General features: G+C 39.8%; 1 protein-coding gene across 1 annotated transcript in view; it reads right to left on the bottom strand.

Moving 5' to 3' along the window:
• Positions 1–14,243, bottom strand: part of C7 (complement component 7) — a 47,776-nt gene that overhangs the window by 22,663 nt on the left and 10,870 nt on the right. Inside the window, exons 4-10 of the mRNA XM_005875989.2 lie at positions 12,773–12,914; positions 10,692–10,839; positions 9,338–9,476; positions 6,826–7,002; positions 5,384–5,627; positions 2,249–2,362; positions 1,589–1,755 (exon numbers count right to left, since the gene is read on the bottom strand). Of these exons, the coding sequence (XP_005876051.1) occupies positions 1,589–1,755; positions 2,249–2,362; positions 5,384–5,627; positions 6,826–7,002; positions 9,338–9,476; positions 10,692–10,839; positions 12,773–12,914 (1,131 nt within the window). The remainder of the gene's footprint in view (positions 1–1,588; positions 1,756–2,248; positions 2,363–5,383; positions 5,628–6,825; positions 7,003–9,337; positions 9,477–10,691; positions 10,840–12,772; positions 12,915–14,243) is intronic.

Raw genomic sequence — 14,243 nt, 5'->3', positions numbered from 1 at the left:
AGGATTTTTGACGATTTGTATGGGACACTGACAATGAAAATAGGCCACGTTGACTCTTAATGAGTGACACGTCAAGATGAGAGTTCTGCCAAGACCGGTTTGGCTCAGTGGATAGAGCGTCGGCCTGCAGACTGAAGGGTCCCAGGTTCGATTCCAATCAAGGGCATGTACCTTGGTTGCGGGCACATCCCCAGTGGGAGGTGTGCAGGAGGCAGCTGGTCGATGTTTCTCTCTCATCGATGTTTCTGACTCTCTATCTCTCTCCCTTCCTCTCTGTAAAAAATCAATAAAAATATATTTAATAAAAAAAAAGATGAGAGTTCCTGGGGAAACTTCCCCCTCCCCCATCACGCTTATTAGGAGGCAAGTGGGTACACTATGGTGTTGGGGGGCAACCTGAGAAGCGATTGTAGTTTTTGAGTGTATAACATGTGTCCAGGTTTCTTAATCTCTGAAGGTCAATTTCACTTGCACATTGCTTGACTCCCATGGCAGGGAACAGCTCATAGAATCAATTCTGCTATAGCATTTGTTTTGAAAATATGAATTTGTTCTGTTGAGATGGTCATAGTGAGGAATAATATAAGCATACCACACACGTTTTGCTTTTTGCTTACGTACCGTTTTGTCCACAAGAAACACGAGGTGAGCACGGAAAACTGGACATGACTGAACCAAACCACACAGGAATACATAAAACGCACAAACACACGCCTCAAACATCCATCCAGTTCACTGCCCACGTGGTACACTACACCCCTCCACATCCCGTGTCACAGCTGGCTGTCACTTCTGATTGTTCTCCTTCCACTTTACAACAATTCACAAGCTGTAACTGCTCCGTCACCAGCCACATTTTCCTAGTTAATGTGCCACATTCATTACAGCAAATGCATTTCTTAACAATTGAACGTGTATAAAACTGTGCTACTGGCTTTTGTTTTGTTTTGTTTTGTTTTTTATTTTTGGTGTCTATTTTTTTTTTAAATGAGTGTCACAGATTAAATTTTTAGTGTTGTATCCCTAACCCCATTTTCCCCCATAAACCCTATAGTCTTTTTATTGTGCAATTTTGCCTAGCTCCCTGATTTTTAGGAGCACATTGGTTGCATTATAAAAGAACTGACTGTATCAATAAAACATCCTAAACCTCCACCAGCCCAACCAGTTTCGGTCTTAATTTACACGCCTCCGGGCGCTTACAGGCCATGGCCACAGGGAGAAGGTGATCTGACAAATATAATGAGCCTGAATGCCTTCCTCTTACGAGAATCTATAGCTCCTCTGAATGAGGGGACAAGAAAACAATCCAATTTGGGGCAAAAGTTTAAAATACAAATTTTTTCATTAATTTCTCTTGGGATTGACAAGACATTTTACTGTTACAACTGAAATATGGACAACAAGATAACAAACCTTCTGTTTTTTATGATTACGCATGCATTCCTTTTCTCATACAGAACATAAACTGAACTTCAGAAACTGCTAACCACAGCCTTCCCTGTTTAACCAGCTTGATTTAATCTCACTTTCCCAGTGCAAAGCAACAGGACCGCTTTCTGCTGCATGTAAGCGGGGCATCACGCACCTTCTGCTTTATGACCGCGGGAAGATCGGGCACGGAGCCCGCCCAGGAGGAATACCGCTTCTGGTTCCCAGCAGGATTGTCCAGCTCCAGGAAACTAAGGCCAGACACCAAGCCTGGACGGCCCCCTCTGACAAATGGGTCCCCTCGCAACACGTTGCTCTGAGTTCCTGCACAAGGAGAAATCAAATGAAGGAAGTCAGGATCCACAAATGAAAATGAGAACCTAAGCGTGAAACATCCATCAAGTATGAAGACACAACCCATCCAACTGTATGACATTCTGGAAATGGCAAAACCATGGAAACAGTAAAAAAAAAAAAAAAGTCAGTGGTTGCCAGGGGTGGGCAGTGGGAGGGAGGGATAGGTGGAGCACAGAGGGGTTTTAGGGCAGTGACGTTATTATCTAGGACACTCTAGTGGTGGATACATGTCATTATACATTTGTTCAAAGCCATAGAAGGTACTACAGCAGGAATGAACCCTCCGGTGAACTGTGGACTTTGAGTGATAATAGTGTGTCAATGTAGGTTCATCCGTTATGACCAATGTCCCTTATGGGACACTTGCTAAAATGTCAAAGGACTTTGGCAACCAAGAATTAACCAAAGAGAGAGGGTTGGAGGTGAACCTTGTAGTGCATACTGCCGCCTTCTCATTTACCTGAAGCCCATTTTAAAGCATTTTCCAGCTCCTTGCATTTGCTTGAAGAATGTTGAACAAACACAAAGTTGGCACTTTTGGATGAACATTCCTTCATACTTATTGATGAAACACCTGTTGGGAAAAATTAAAAGGTGCTGAGTTTCTGTATTTGTTGAAGACCTTTGAGACGTAGCCAGGTCTGATGAGAGTGAGGACCAGAGGATGTTTCCGACTACTGAGCCCGTCTAATCAAGAGTGACATGATACGGACATTTCCAAGTGCTCTACAAGAGTGAAGGGTCAAAAAGGGGATATTTGACTTATGTTTGATATTAAACAAAGGAACAGATACTACACTTACTTTCAAATGGTTGAGCCAATATTGGCTCCTGTTCATTTTGACCAGAGAGAGAATGAGGTGCTGGTGATTTCTACATGAAACAGCAGACAGAGCAGTAGTTAAATACCCCAAGGAGTGATATGTTTCACCCTCCAAAGTCAGCTTTTCAGGCATAAAGCAAATAGACTAAAGTAGACTGTGATGGCCTCCAGCCATCTACCGGAGACCCCAAAAGCTGGGTTCTGGTTCTTCAGCAATTAATTCTTAAAACCCTAGTTCTATAGCCTCTGTCTCTCCATCTTTAACATCGCTAGTTTCTAACATGTCCTTCCCCTGACTCAGAACCTTAGTATGTGAAAATTACCACTCATTATCCAATGCCTTTATTTTTTTAAAATGAGGATCTATAATAAAGTGTGGAAAGATATTTTTCTTATATAATTTTATTAATCATAATGACCTCAATATTTCTTAAAGAACAATTGGGGGCATATACAGGGTGGGGCAAAAGTAAGGTTACAGTTGTTTACATGCAAAATAATACAATAACTAATAAATAATAATATAAGAATAAACTCTGTGTTTTATGTACTCACAACTGTAAACCTATTTTTGCCCCCACCCTGGATCATATCCCAGGAGAGTTTACTCAAAAGAATACTTTTACCAACTTGAAAAGCTTTAAAAAAAATTCACAGGGTGGGGCAAAAGTAAGGTTACAGTTGTTTACATGCAAAATAATACAATAACTAATAAATAATAATATAAGAATAAACTCTGTGTTTTATGTACTCACAACTGTAAACCTACTTTTGCCCCCACCCTGTATCATATCCCAGGAGAGTTTACTCAAAAGAATACTTTTACCAACTTGAAAAACTTTAAAAAAAATTCTCTCCATTTCTTTTTTTTTTTAAATATATTTTATTGATTTTTTTACAGAGAGGAAGGGAGAGGGATAGAGAGTTAGAAACATCGATGAGAGAGAAACATCGATCAGCTGCCTCCTGCACATCTCCTACTGGGGATGTGCCCGCAACCCAGGTACATGCCCTTGACCGGAATCGAACCTGGGACCTTTCAGTCCGCAGGCCGACGCTCTATCCACTGAGCCAAACCGGTTTCGGCGTCTCCATTTCTTTTAAGTGCTAAAAAGAAATAAAGGCAGTAAACCTGATTTTAGATCAAGTCACTTTCTAGATTAATTTTCCAAGGAAATATTGTCTCTGTCGCTGCTACAAAAACCTGTGCTTGTGCAATTTATTTCCAACCTGTGAAATTAGGAAAGTTAAAATATTACTTAAATGTTAATTGGTAAAAATCAAGCCCAAAGGAAAAAACCAGGCAATGGAAACAGAAAAATATGGCAGTTCACCCACAAGAGAAACTACAAGACCTCCTCTGAACTCATGAAGAAGTCTTATCCTCACTCACTCTGAAACTTACCATGGAAGCAACCACTGTAAGTCTTGGAAACTACCTTGCATTCTCTCTAGTAAAAATATAATGAGCCAATCGGGGACATTTCCACCTGATTTCCTAATGACGGGTATTTCAAGTAGACACCTGACCTGAATCCTGCAGTATCAAATTTTAAACCTATTGTTCTAATTTTACCATCATATTTAGTAGCAGCTATTTATTAATTATTTCTTGTTATAGAATAGTAAACAAACAGTGCTGCCTAACTTTTTTAAAATGCTGCTTTAATGAAATATTGAAACATGTTTTTTTAAGAAAAGGAGTCTTACTGTCCTCCAAGGTTGTAAGGGCATCTTGACTGATAAGAAGCATCCTGAGGAGATGACTTGGAATGAAGAAGCAGGTGTGGGCATCAGCTTAAGGGCAAAGTTGTGAAGGGACAGGTTTTCCTGGAAACATTAGTAAACCAAGGCCAAAAGGTCTCTGAGAGGAAGAGTGGATACTAAGACACCACTCTCTCCCTTCCCACATTGGGGCAGCTGGTGAGGATCTACAAAATGCGAACTCAGTGGCATGCTCTGATTCTAGCAAAAACAAGGCATTCCTATCAGACACGTAGCAGAAGGAAAAAACTGAGCTGGCTCTAGAGCCAGTTGGACATTCTTATGACCTATATATGTACTCTTCCATTGGTCTCCATTTCTCAGTCTGTGGGACAAGAATTACAGTAGCTGTCTCACTGGGTAACAGTGAGAGTCATTGCTAAAACATGTAACTTGGCCCAGCCAGCGTGGCTCAGTGGTTGAGCATTGACCTATGAAACAGGAGGTCACGGTTCAATTCCCGGTCAGGGCACATGCCTGGTTGCAGGCTGGCTTCCCAGTGTGGGGCATGCAGGAGGCAGCCGATCAATGATTCTCTCTCATCATTGATGTTTCTATCTCTCTCTCCCTCTCCCTTCCTCTCTAAAATCAATAGAAATATATTTTAAAAAACCAACCAAAAAATTCCACATTTAAAAAAATATAAAACAAAACGCATTGATTTCTGCAATAATGGTCAATTCCTCATTAGCTTCCCCTGAGGAATAATATTTAATCTGAGAAATGGGAAAGGTTGAAAGGTGTTCTAAAAACCCAGTCAACACCCTATCTAGATAACCAATGATGATAATGGATTAACTCACATTTCAGGGCACTAAAAGAGTAGGCAGGCTTTTCTTAAAGCCTATAAGATTTTGAGTAAAATGTAATGGATTCTTGCCATTTGGGATGCCTTTGTAATTTAATTTCTATTTGTCTTATTTTAGAGCTTTAAAGTTTAACTCCATGCTATTCCCCATTTCAATCCCTGCAATGCTTGTACATAAAATTTTTAAAAAATACTCTTACCACTTTGTTTCATTTTTTCTGTGTCCACGTAAAAGAGAACTTTGTACTCTCCTCCTAAGGATCCAGACTGCAGAAAATGTGTCCCATACTTTTCGATTAATTGTCGGTAGGCGCTGTAGTCGTACAGAGAGGGGAGGTAGGAGAGTTCCCTCCAGAACGGCTCAGCGAGTTGTAAAAATTCCGGATTGTTATTGATGAACTGAGCCACTTCCACAGTGTTCTGAAGAACCAGCAATTGATAACTCTATGGGAAGAGGAAACAGTAAAAGGAGTTTTAGGTGGAAGATGAAAAGGTAATGGTGATAGTTCCTGTCCAATGTCTCCCTCAACTGCCTCTTCCTCAGCTGCCACCTTCAACCCAGTCTATATAAATTTTAATTCTGCTGCATGACAAGGTCTGTTCTGGGCCCACTCATTTGAAGCAATCCAAGGAATTTTTGGAATCCCAAGTAGGAACAATATCTGAGGGATGTCATGGTAACTTCTTTTAAAACCCCTGACCAAGTTGTTAATGTAGTTTGTCAACTACAAAAAGAGAACCAACTTAAATGCTAGATAATTTCACAAATAAGTATATGAAATAATGTGTCCTTAGGGTCCACATCGTTGGGTGGCCATATAATGATCTCCCATACTGAAGCATTTATAAGTTAAGCCATTTCATAATGAGGTCTTTTAACTACTTCTTAAGCATCTTTTGACGATGTTCAAGAACGATCTATCTTATACCAAATCCTCACTTGTGTGAACAATATGGATATGGCCAATGTTTCTATAGCTCATATTTCCACAGTTTCTTAGTCATAAAACCAATAAAATATACTTTTATACCTCTCTTGTGTGATTTATTAATCAAGTTACTTACTTTAAGAATGAGATAAAATATGCAGATTATAAATGATGATCAGCCTGAAATTTTTTTCAGCAATAAGTGTGTATCAAGTAGTACAATTTATGTCAACTGTTTAGATTGCCTGAGATGAAAGTTTTAACATTTCAAAACAACAAAGTATCTTAAGTCTTTTAACTTCCCTATGTGAAAATTTTGGTATCTCAAAAGTAATAAAGTATTTTAAATCTTTTCTATCATTAGCATTTAGGGAGTATATATATATCAATTGGATTTTTAAAATTATAACACTTAAAATAGTATCATCAGTAATCATGGATGAGAAATTTAGGAAAGTTTTAACTAGAAGATTTGAAGGTAAGCTTTTTTTTAGATCTTTAAATAAGTACAAATACTTTAATGAAAAAATGAAATTATAAATAAATATACCAAAGAGAATTAACAAGAGGAGATCATACCTTTTAAAGAAATATATTTTCTCTTTGAGGAAGATACTATTGCCCTATTTAAAAAATGAAAGCTGGTCCTTTTGTCAATGTTACAAATAACTAAACCAGTAAAATATGGAAAAGTTAACTTAATACATACTAACCTTTTTCTTCTGATTTTCCTGGTAATTTGAATTACTATTGAATAAAGAAGAAGATGATGATGAAAATCCGAAAAAGGAGCGTTTCCTTGTAGATGATGAAGTCACTGTGGATGTTTGTTTTACATAAGACCAGCTACTGTTGTAAAATTCATAATTAAAGTCATTATTTATTTTCACCTGTAAAGAAAATGAAAAATTTTGCTATAACCAAATTAAGACCTTGGACATAATCAAGAACCTTTTATCATAGATCCTTTAATATGGATACTTGCTTCCTACAATCTTCTAAAGACAAAGCTCTTTATTGACACAAAACAACTGTGCCTTGCCTTGGACAGTGTGGCTCAGTTGGTTGAATGTTGTCTTGTGCGCTGAAAGGTCACTGGTTCAATTCCCAGTCAGGGCACATACCAAGGTTGCAGACTCTATCCCAGGGCAGGGTGCATACAGAAGGCAACTGATCAATGTTTCCCTCTCTCTCCCTCTCCCTTCTTCTCTCTCTAAAATCAATAAAAACACATAAAAAATAAACAACAACTATGCTTCTCATTAAGACCAGGCCTGCATGAATATAAGGAATCAAGTTCATTCTGTAATTACTCTTTGTTAACATTGTTTGTGGGTAGTTTTTATCGCCTGCGCTCTACTACCAGTCAACTTAAACGTATAACTAAAATGTATAAAGTATAAATACGTTTCCCGCTTTCAATGAGTTAAGCCAGAAACATGGTATCAATAATGGCAATCCCAAGCGCTTCTCAAAATACATCTGTGGGATCCCCAGTAGGGGGCGTGCTGAAGGCAGCTGATCAATGATTCTCTCTCATCATTGATGTTTCTGTCTCTCCCTCTCCCTCCCTATCTGAAATCAATAAAAATATATTTTTAAAAAATATACATCTGTGTACAAACATCTTCCATTTTCCTTTACAGTCAACATTTAGCTCAGAATTGAGCAAATTAACAAAATTACACTAAAAAAAGAACTATAAAGCATTTGGTTCTTGATATATTTTTTTGTCTAACAGAGAGGGACAGAGATGCAAATAGGTTACATCATGCAATCAAATTACTTGGATTTTGTTTTGGAACATTCTATGTGATTCCGTAGTATATTTAACTTTCCAATTCTGTACAGTTTATGCGAGTAAGCCTCTTAGCTCCTTAGTTCAGCCATCTACTCTACACATAACTAACTGCAAGAATCATCTTTTTTCAATGCAATATGATCTTCTTAAACTTTCCTTAATTACATAAGAAACAGTTGGGAACAGCAATAAAAATGCCACCTACATCAGCATGAATGAAATTCAAAACCATAATTTTGAGTAAAAAAGACAATCCATGGAAGAACATATACCATATGCACCATTTATATAAAACTACAAAACAGTCAAAACGAAAACGAAACAGTCAAAACAGTCAAAACGAAACTATAAATTTTTATTTGGAGACAAAGATATAGGAAATACACATAATCAGAAAAACAAGGAAATGATTAATACACAAGGCGAGATAGTGATGGCCTGGGGAGTTGGGGAGAGGAGGACTGAGCAGAGAGGGGTAAGCGAGAACCTTTAAGTCACTGGTAATCTATTTATTTAGGTGGGTGATGGGCATATATGGGTACTTGCTCTATTAGTTTTTACCCAACTGCACATATATGTTATTCACACTCTTTTGTACATATGAAATCTTTCACAGTTTGAAAATAAAAACATGTTTCTGAGGAAATGATCATACCAGGGCCTTGACCTTTAACACCCATGCTGGGACAGACCAGGTGGTCCTGGGCCCATACAGAGCAGAGGCCAAATGAAAATGAGGCAAAAGGAGATTTCAGCTCAAATGACACAAGTTAAAGTACCCTTGCCCCATGCTCTAGGGTTACATAAGGGGTATTCTTTATAGATATATTTGTTTTTATTGATTTTAGAGAGAGAGGAAGTAGAGAGATAGAAACATCAATAAGAGAGAAACATCAATTAGCTGCCTCTTGCACAGCCCATACTGGGGATCGAGCCCGCAACTCAGGCATATGCCCTGACTGGGAATAAAATCGTGACCTCTTGGTTCATAGGTTGACGCTCAACCACTGAGCCACCCCAGCCAGGTTGGGTATTCTTTTTAAGTCCATATAAAACATTTATAAGAATTGACCACAGCCCTGACCGGTTTGGCTCAGTGGATAGAGTGTTGGCCTGCGGACCGAGCGGTCCCGTGTTCACTTCCAGTCAAGGGCATGTACCTTGGTTGCGGGCACATCCCCAGCGGGAGGTGTGCAGGAGGCAGCTGATGGATGTTTCTCTCTCATCAATATTTCTAACTCTCTATCCCTCTCCCTTCCTCTCTGTAAAAAATCAATGAAATATATATATTTTTAAAAATTGACCACATAGTAGGCACAAGTAAGCTCTCCACAAATACCCACCAAAAATATATATCATGTAAATAATGATTTCTGGCAACAACTCACAGGTGGGAAATAAGTAAAGTCAATGCAATTCAATACCTCAAATGTGTAGGAGAGGACATTGGCGCTCAGCCTGTAGTAGTCTGGTTTATCCCCACTGAACACCTTTCTGCACTGGCCGCCGAAACTCTTCGTGTTGATGACTCTGCTCCGGAACTGGCCGGTGAGTGCATTGTAACTGTTGTGGGTGTTTTTTTTAACAGGAAGAACAGATGGTTAAAAATCAGAAATAGCACTTGCTGGAAACGGCATCATTAGAGAACTCTAGAAATACATTACAGTTAAGTATGTCTTCGAAAGAGAGCTCAGATAAAGAGAACGGAATTCTAGTGCATACCCTACGTTCTCCAGCCTCCCATGCTTGGTATGGTAGTTAAAACTAATATCTGGGAAAAGCCAACCTCTTTCAGCCTAAGTACATGTTTGGGAAATATACGTCCTTGTGTAGCTATGGCAACAGCTGGCTTTGAATTGAATCTACAGATAAAACCAATACAATTACGATTACCTTCGAGGACAGAGAGCACTCTACAAAGAATTTCAACTGATTGCCTCTTAGCATGTTGCCTGGTGTCCTCTTTAGGGTAATTTTATCACTTCTCTATGAATGCATTTTGAAATATCATAGAAAAAAATCACATCTATCATTCTATAATAGATTTTTTAAAATATATTTTATTGATTTTTTACAGAGAGGAAGGGAGAGAGATAGAGAGCTAGAAACATCGATCAGCTGCCTCCTGCACATCTCCCACTGGGGATGTGCCCGCAACCAAGGTACATGCCCTTGACCAGAATCGAACCTAGGACCTTTCAGTCCGCAGGCCGATGCTCTATCCACTGAGCCAAACCGGTTTCGGCAATATAATAGATTATTTTAAAGCCTTGAAATCTTAACTTTGGTCTGACCCTTAAAAATTCTTCAGAATTCTTTTTGAAAAGACAAACACAGGATTTTCTCAACTTTACTTGGAAATAAAAGTCCCCAGCTCATCTGAGCAATTACTTTTTAGCCTGCATATGCCGATGCACTGCTCTCTTGCTCTCTCTCTCTCTCTCTCTCCCTCTTTCTCCCTCTCTCTCTCTCTCTCCAACAGGGTGACCGACTATGTGGATTTTTCCAGGTCTGTGAGGTTTCCTTGGATGCAAGACTTTCAGTGCTTAAACCAGGACAGTCCTGGGATAATTGGTCACTCCATATTTTACTGCATATGTATTTATGGGTATACAGATAGGAATTAAAAAATTGTTTCAGGATGTAGCAAAGAGCTCTGAGCCAGAGGCTTGGCTATTAGGTGATTTGCTATTAGACTTACCAAAAAATAATAACAAAACAAAAAAAATGAAGAATTATAACCCACCAATATGCACAGGTGGCTGCCCAGCCCCTTACCCATTTCCAGTAAGTTCAATGTTGGGAGGAGGTTTATCGAGGTCACAGGAACGTCTGCTGTCTGTGTCCTCACATCCATCCTCATCGGCGCCATCTTCATCACAGTCAGAATCCCCGTTGCAAACCAGTGACTTGCTGATGCATTGGCCTGACCACGAGAAAAGCACCCACACAAAAATAAAGGAGGGCAGAAAGGGAACACCACGTGGGATCAAATCGTCCGCCCGCAACCCCCAGGATGCACTGGCCTTTCAGTGTGAATTTAACATCCATGTCCCGGAAGGACTGGTGATTATTTTGGTCCTCATTCTGCAACACACAGAATTGACTCTGACCTTGGCCAGACACAAAACTGAAAATAAAGCCTGAATTCCGATTCCAGGCTTTCACTCATGAGCATCAACAAGTTTGTCTGAGTCCTCCAAAACCAGACCATGCCAACCACTGGGAGGACAGATTGACCTCCTGCCCTTGAACTTTCAGCTTCTTTTCTGGAATCACTGACCAAGATGCCAAGTCCTGCTTTTCTTGGTGACCTAGATGTGTGAGCTTTGAGAGCATGGCAACCGAGCCACAAGGTTACAGCTCAACATTAACACCTACTCTGTTTGAGAGACTCTTCTGGATATGGGGATACAAGTATGAATAAAAATGGTATTTGTTAGGTTTTTAGTACATTTTACAATGTCACAGGAAAGATATAAAGACATAGATCATTACAATTCAACAACATGATTGTCACAGTAGACATACCCGCAGGGTTCCCAGGATGCACTGGAGGGTACAAATGATCAAACCCCCGCCAACCTCCCCAGCATCCTCTGCAGCCACTCGGCCAGCTTCCCATGCCCTAGTCATCCTGGATCACTTCCATGAATAAAGGCCAGGCTTTCCCTCGTCTCCACTGACCTTGCACTTACAGTTCTCTCAGCCTAGAAGGGTTTCCTCTACCTACCACCTGCTTGTCTTCAATAATCAAATGACACATGGTCTCCTTGCAGAAACCATCTCTACCCCACAGGCTGCGATGCACGTCCTTCCACTTGTCCCTCCACGCTGTCCTGACGGGATAGCACACACCCGCTATGCCACCCCTCAAGCCCATGCAGCAAACATTGGTTGAGAGTGTACCAGGCACTCCAGATGCAAAAACCACGTGGGGTACAGGTCCGGGCAAAAGTCGGTTTACAGTTGTTCATATGGAAAATACAATAATTAATAAATAAATAATAATGCAAGAACAAACTCCTTGCTTTGCGTACTCATAACTCTAAACCTACTTTTGACCACCCTGCATGTCTTCAAAGAGTTCAGTCTGCCAAGAGACATCCAGGCCAACCAATAGTCCAGATTGCAGATGTACATAGGAAACACGGAAGTGATTTGTTAATTAGTTCTCTTGGTTAGAGGTTCAGGAAAGGCTTCTCAAAGGAGGTGTCATGTAATTTGGGCTTTGAAAGTAAAATAGGAGTTTGACAAGTATTTCTAAAGAACACTTCAAACACAGGGATTATTTATGTACTATTCTGTCCATAAAACTTTAAAAATTTTTTTGAGGGAAGAGGCTATGTGTTTTATTTCTAAATCCACAACCCTTATCACTATATCTGGAACATAATGAAGAAGAATAAATGCTTGCTGAAGGTTGTTGAATTAATCTGATTCTATAAATGCAACATAGACAATAAATCAAATAATAATGGAAAAACTTTGTTTCAATCACCCATGCATAAGGGTGACTTGTATTGCTCCTCAATTAGCTATTAGAGTTGCTTTTCTTATAAACATAATAATGATTTTGGTAGTAACATTTTTTCCCAGTCTCAGTGCAATGTCAAGAACTATTTTGTGTGTTTTTTCAAAGAGGCAAAGAATCTTCCCACTTTTATTACCATATGCCTCCCTTTACATTTAAAAGAATAGTAGCTGAGTGTGATTATCGTGCCAATAAAAATGATACTGATATTTGAGGAAAATTAATTTATAGGTCAGTATAAATTCAATAAAATTCAACAAATATATACCGAGCAATTTAAACAAATAACATTTGAGTTTACACTCCGCCTATGGAAAACCAGTACCTGAAAAACACCTGAAACGCTGTCCACATCCCTCTTCCGTTGGACATCCTTGTGTAGGTTTACACGCTTGTGTCTGAAAAGCACTTCCGGCACAAGGGTGGCCACCATACTGTGCATAAACATCAATCATCCGCCTGCGAGTCTAAACAAAGAACAGGTAGTGCTTATCGATAACTCCAGATTCCTTTATCTGAGAAATAAAATCTGAGAAACATTAATACAATTGGAGAAGCAATGTCTGGGAAATGGTCCTGGATCCCACAGAAGTAAAACCTACAAAATCAATGAACCCACAGACCCACTGGTCCTTGAGTCCAGTGACACTTGGGTTATGATTACAGATAATCTACACTAATAAAAGACAAAGATGCTAATTGACCATACCTTCGCTACACCCACCAGCCAATCAGAGTGACTATATGCAAATTAACCCAACCAAGATGTCAGCTAATTTGCATATACCAGCTGGGAGGGAAGACTGAAAACAAGGTGGAAGTGAAGCGCTACAAAAGGGAGCAAAGTAGAGGCGGCGGAGACAGGAACGGAGCCACGGCAGCGGAGGCGGGAGGCGGGAGGGAAACCAGCTGTGCGGTGGAGCAGGAGGGAAAACAAACCATCCGCGCACACGGCGGAGCAGGAGGGAAAACAAACTAGCCACGTGGCAGAGCGGGAGCGAAGCCTGCCTCAGCGGGTTTCGCTCCCTTCTCTGCTTCACTCCAGCCACAGGAAGCCCTATTCTTGCAGGAATCTTCCTGCAACTGGCCTCTAGTATATTATATTTATATATGTGTATGTATATATTTACTCTCAGGAGTGAGTGCTAAAAAATATATTATAGAATCTTTAAGAAAATAACCTGAAAGAATTAGCTGGGTAAACATGTATGCAAATAGACTGCAATGTAGAAGATTAATGTCTTTGCCAAAGCTTTGTACCAAGAGCTAATTAGAAGGGCGACAATGAATTTGGCTGGAGAGAGGGCAATGGTTTTGGGAAGAGGGTTGAGATGAAGTGGAGTTATGGAAAACTTTGGAAACATGGTGGCAATTGATTTGAACTGAATGTTAATCCTTTGTCAGGAAGGCAAGTCAAGGCAAAACAATCCAGAGAGAAATGTGATCACATAGAAGTCAAATTTACAAAACAGAAGCCTGGCCTGTGTGGCTAAGTGGTTGAGCATTGACCTCTGAACCAGGAGGTCACTGTTCGATTCCCGGTCAGGGCACATGCCGGGATTGCAGGTGGGGGGCTTGCAGGAGGCAGCCAATCAATGTTTCTCTTTCATTGATGTGTCTATCTCTCTCTCCCTCTCCCTTCCTCTCTGAAATCAATAAAAAATATATTTTAAACAATTTTACAAAATAGAAGCCTTAGTAGTCCAAAGGTGAAGCTGCATCTACAATAGGATGTTAGGAAAAAATCAAAATCCTTGATGTCTAAAATGGAAACTAGCTCAAAAGCAAACCTCTAA

Source organism: Myotis brandtii, unplaced genomic scaffold (genome assembly GCF_000412655.1).
Source record: "Myotis brandtii unplaced genomic scaffold, ASM41265v1 scaffold478, whole genome shotgun sequence".
Classification (NCBI taxonomy): domain Eukaryota; kingdom Metazoa; phylum Chordata; class Mammalia; order Chiroptera; family Vespertilionidae; genus Myotis; species Myotis brandtii.
The sequence above is the reverse complement of the archived record's forward strand: the minus strand, read 5'-3'. Positions and strand labels throughout refer to the sequence as shown.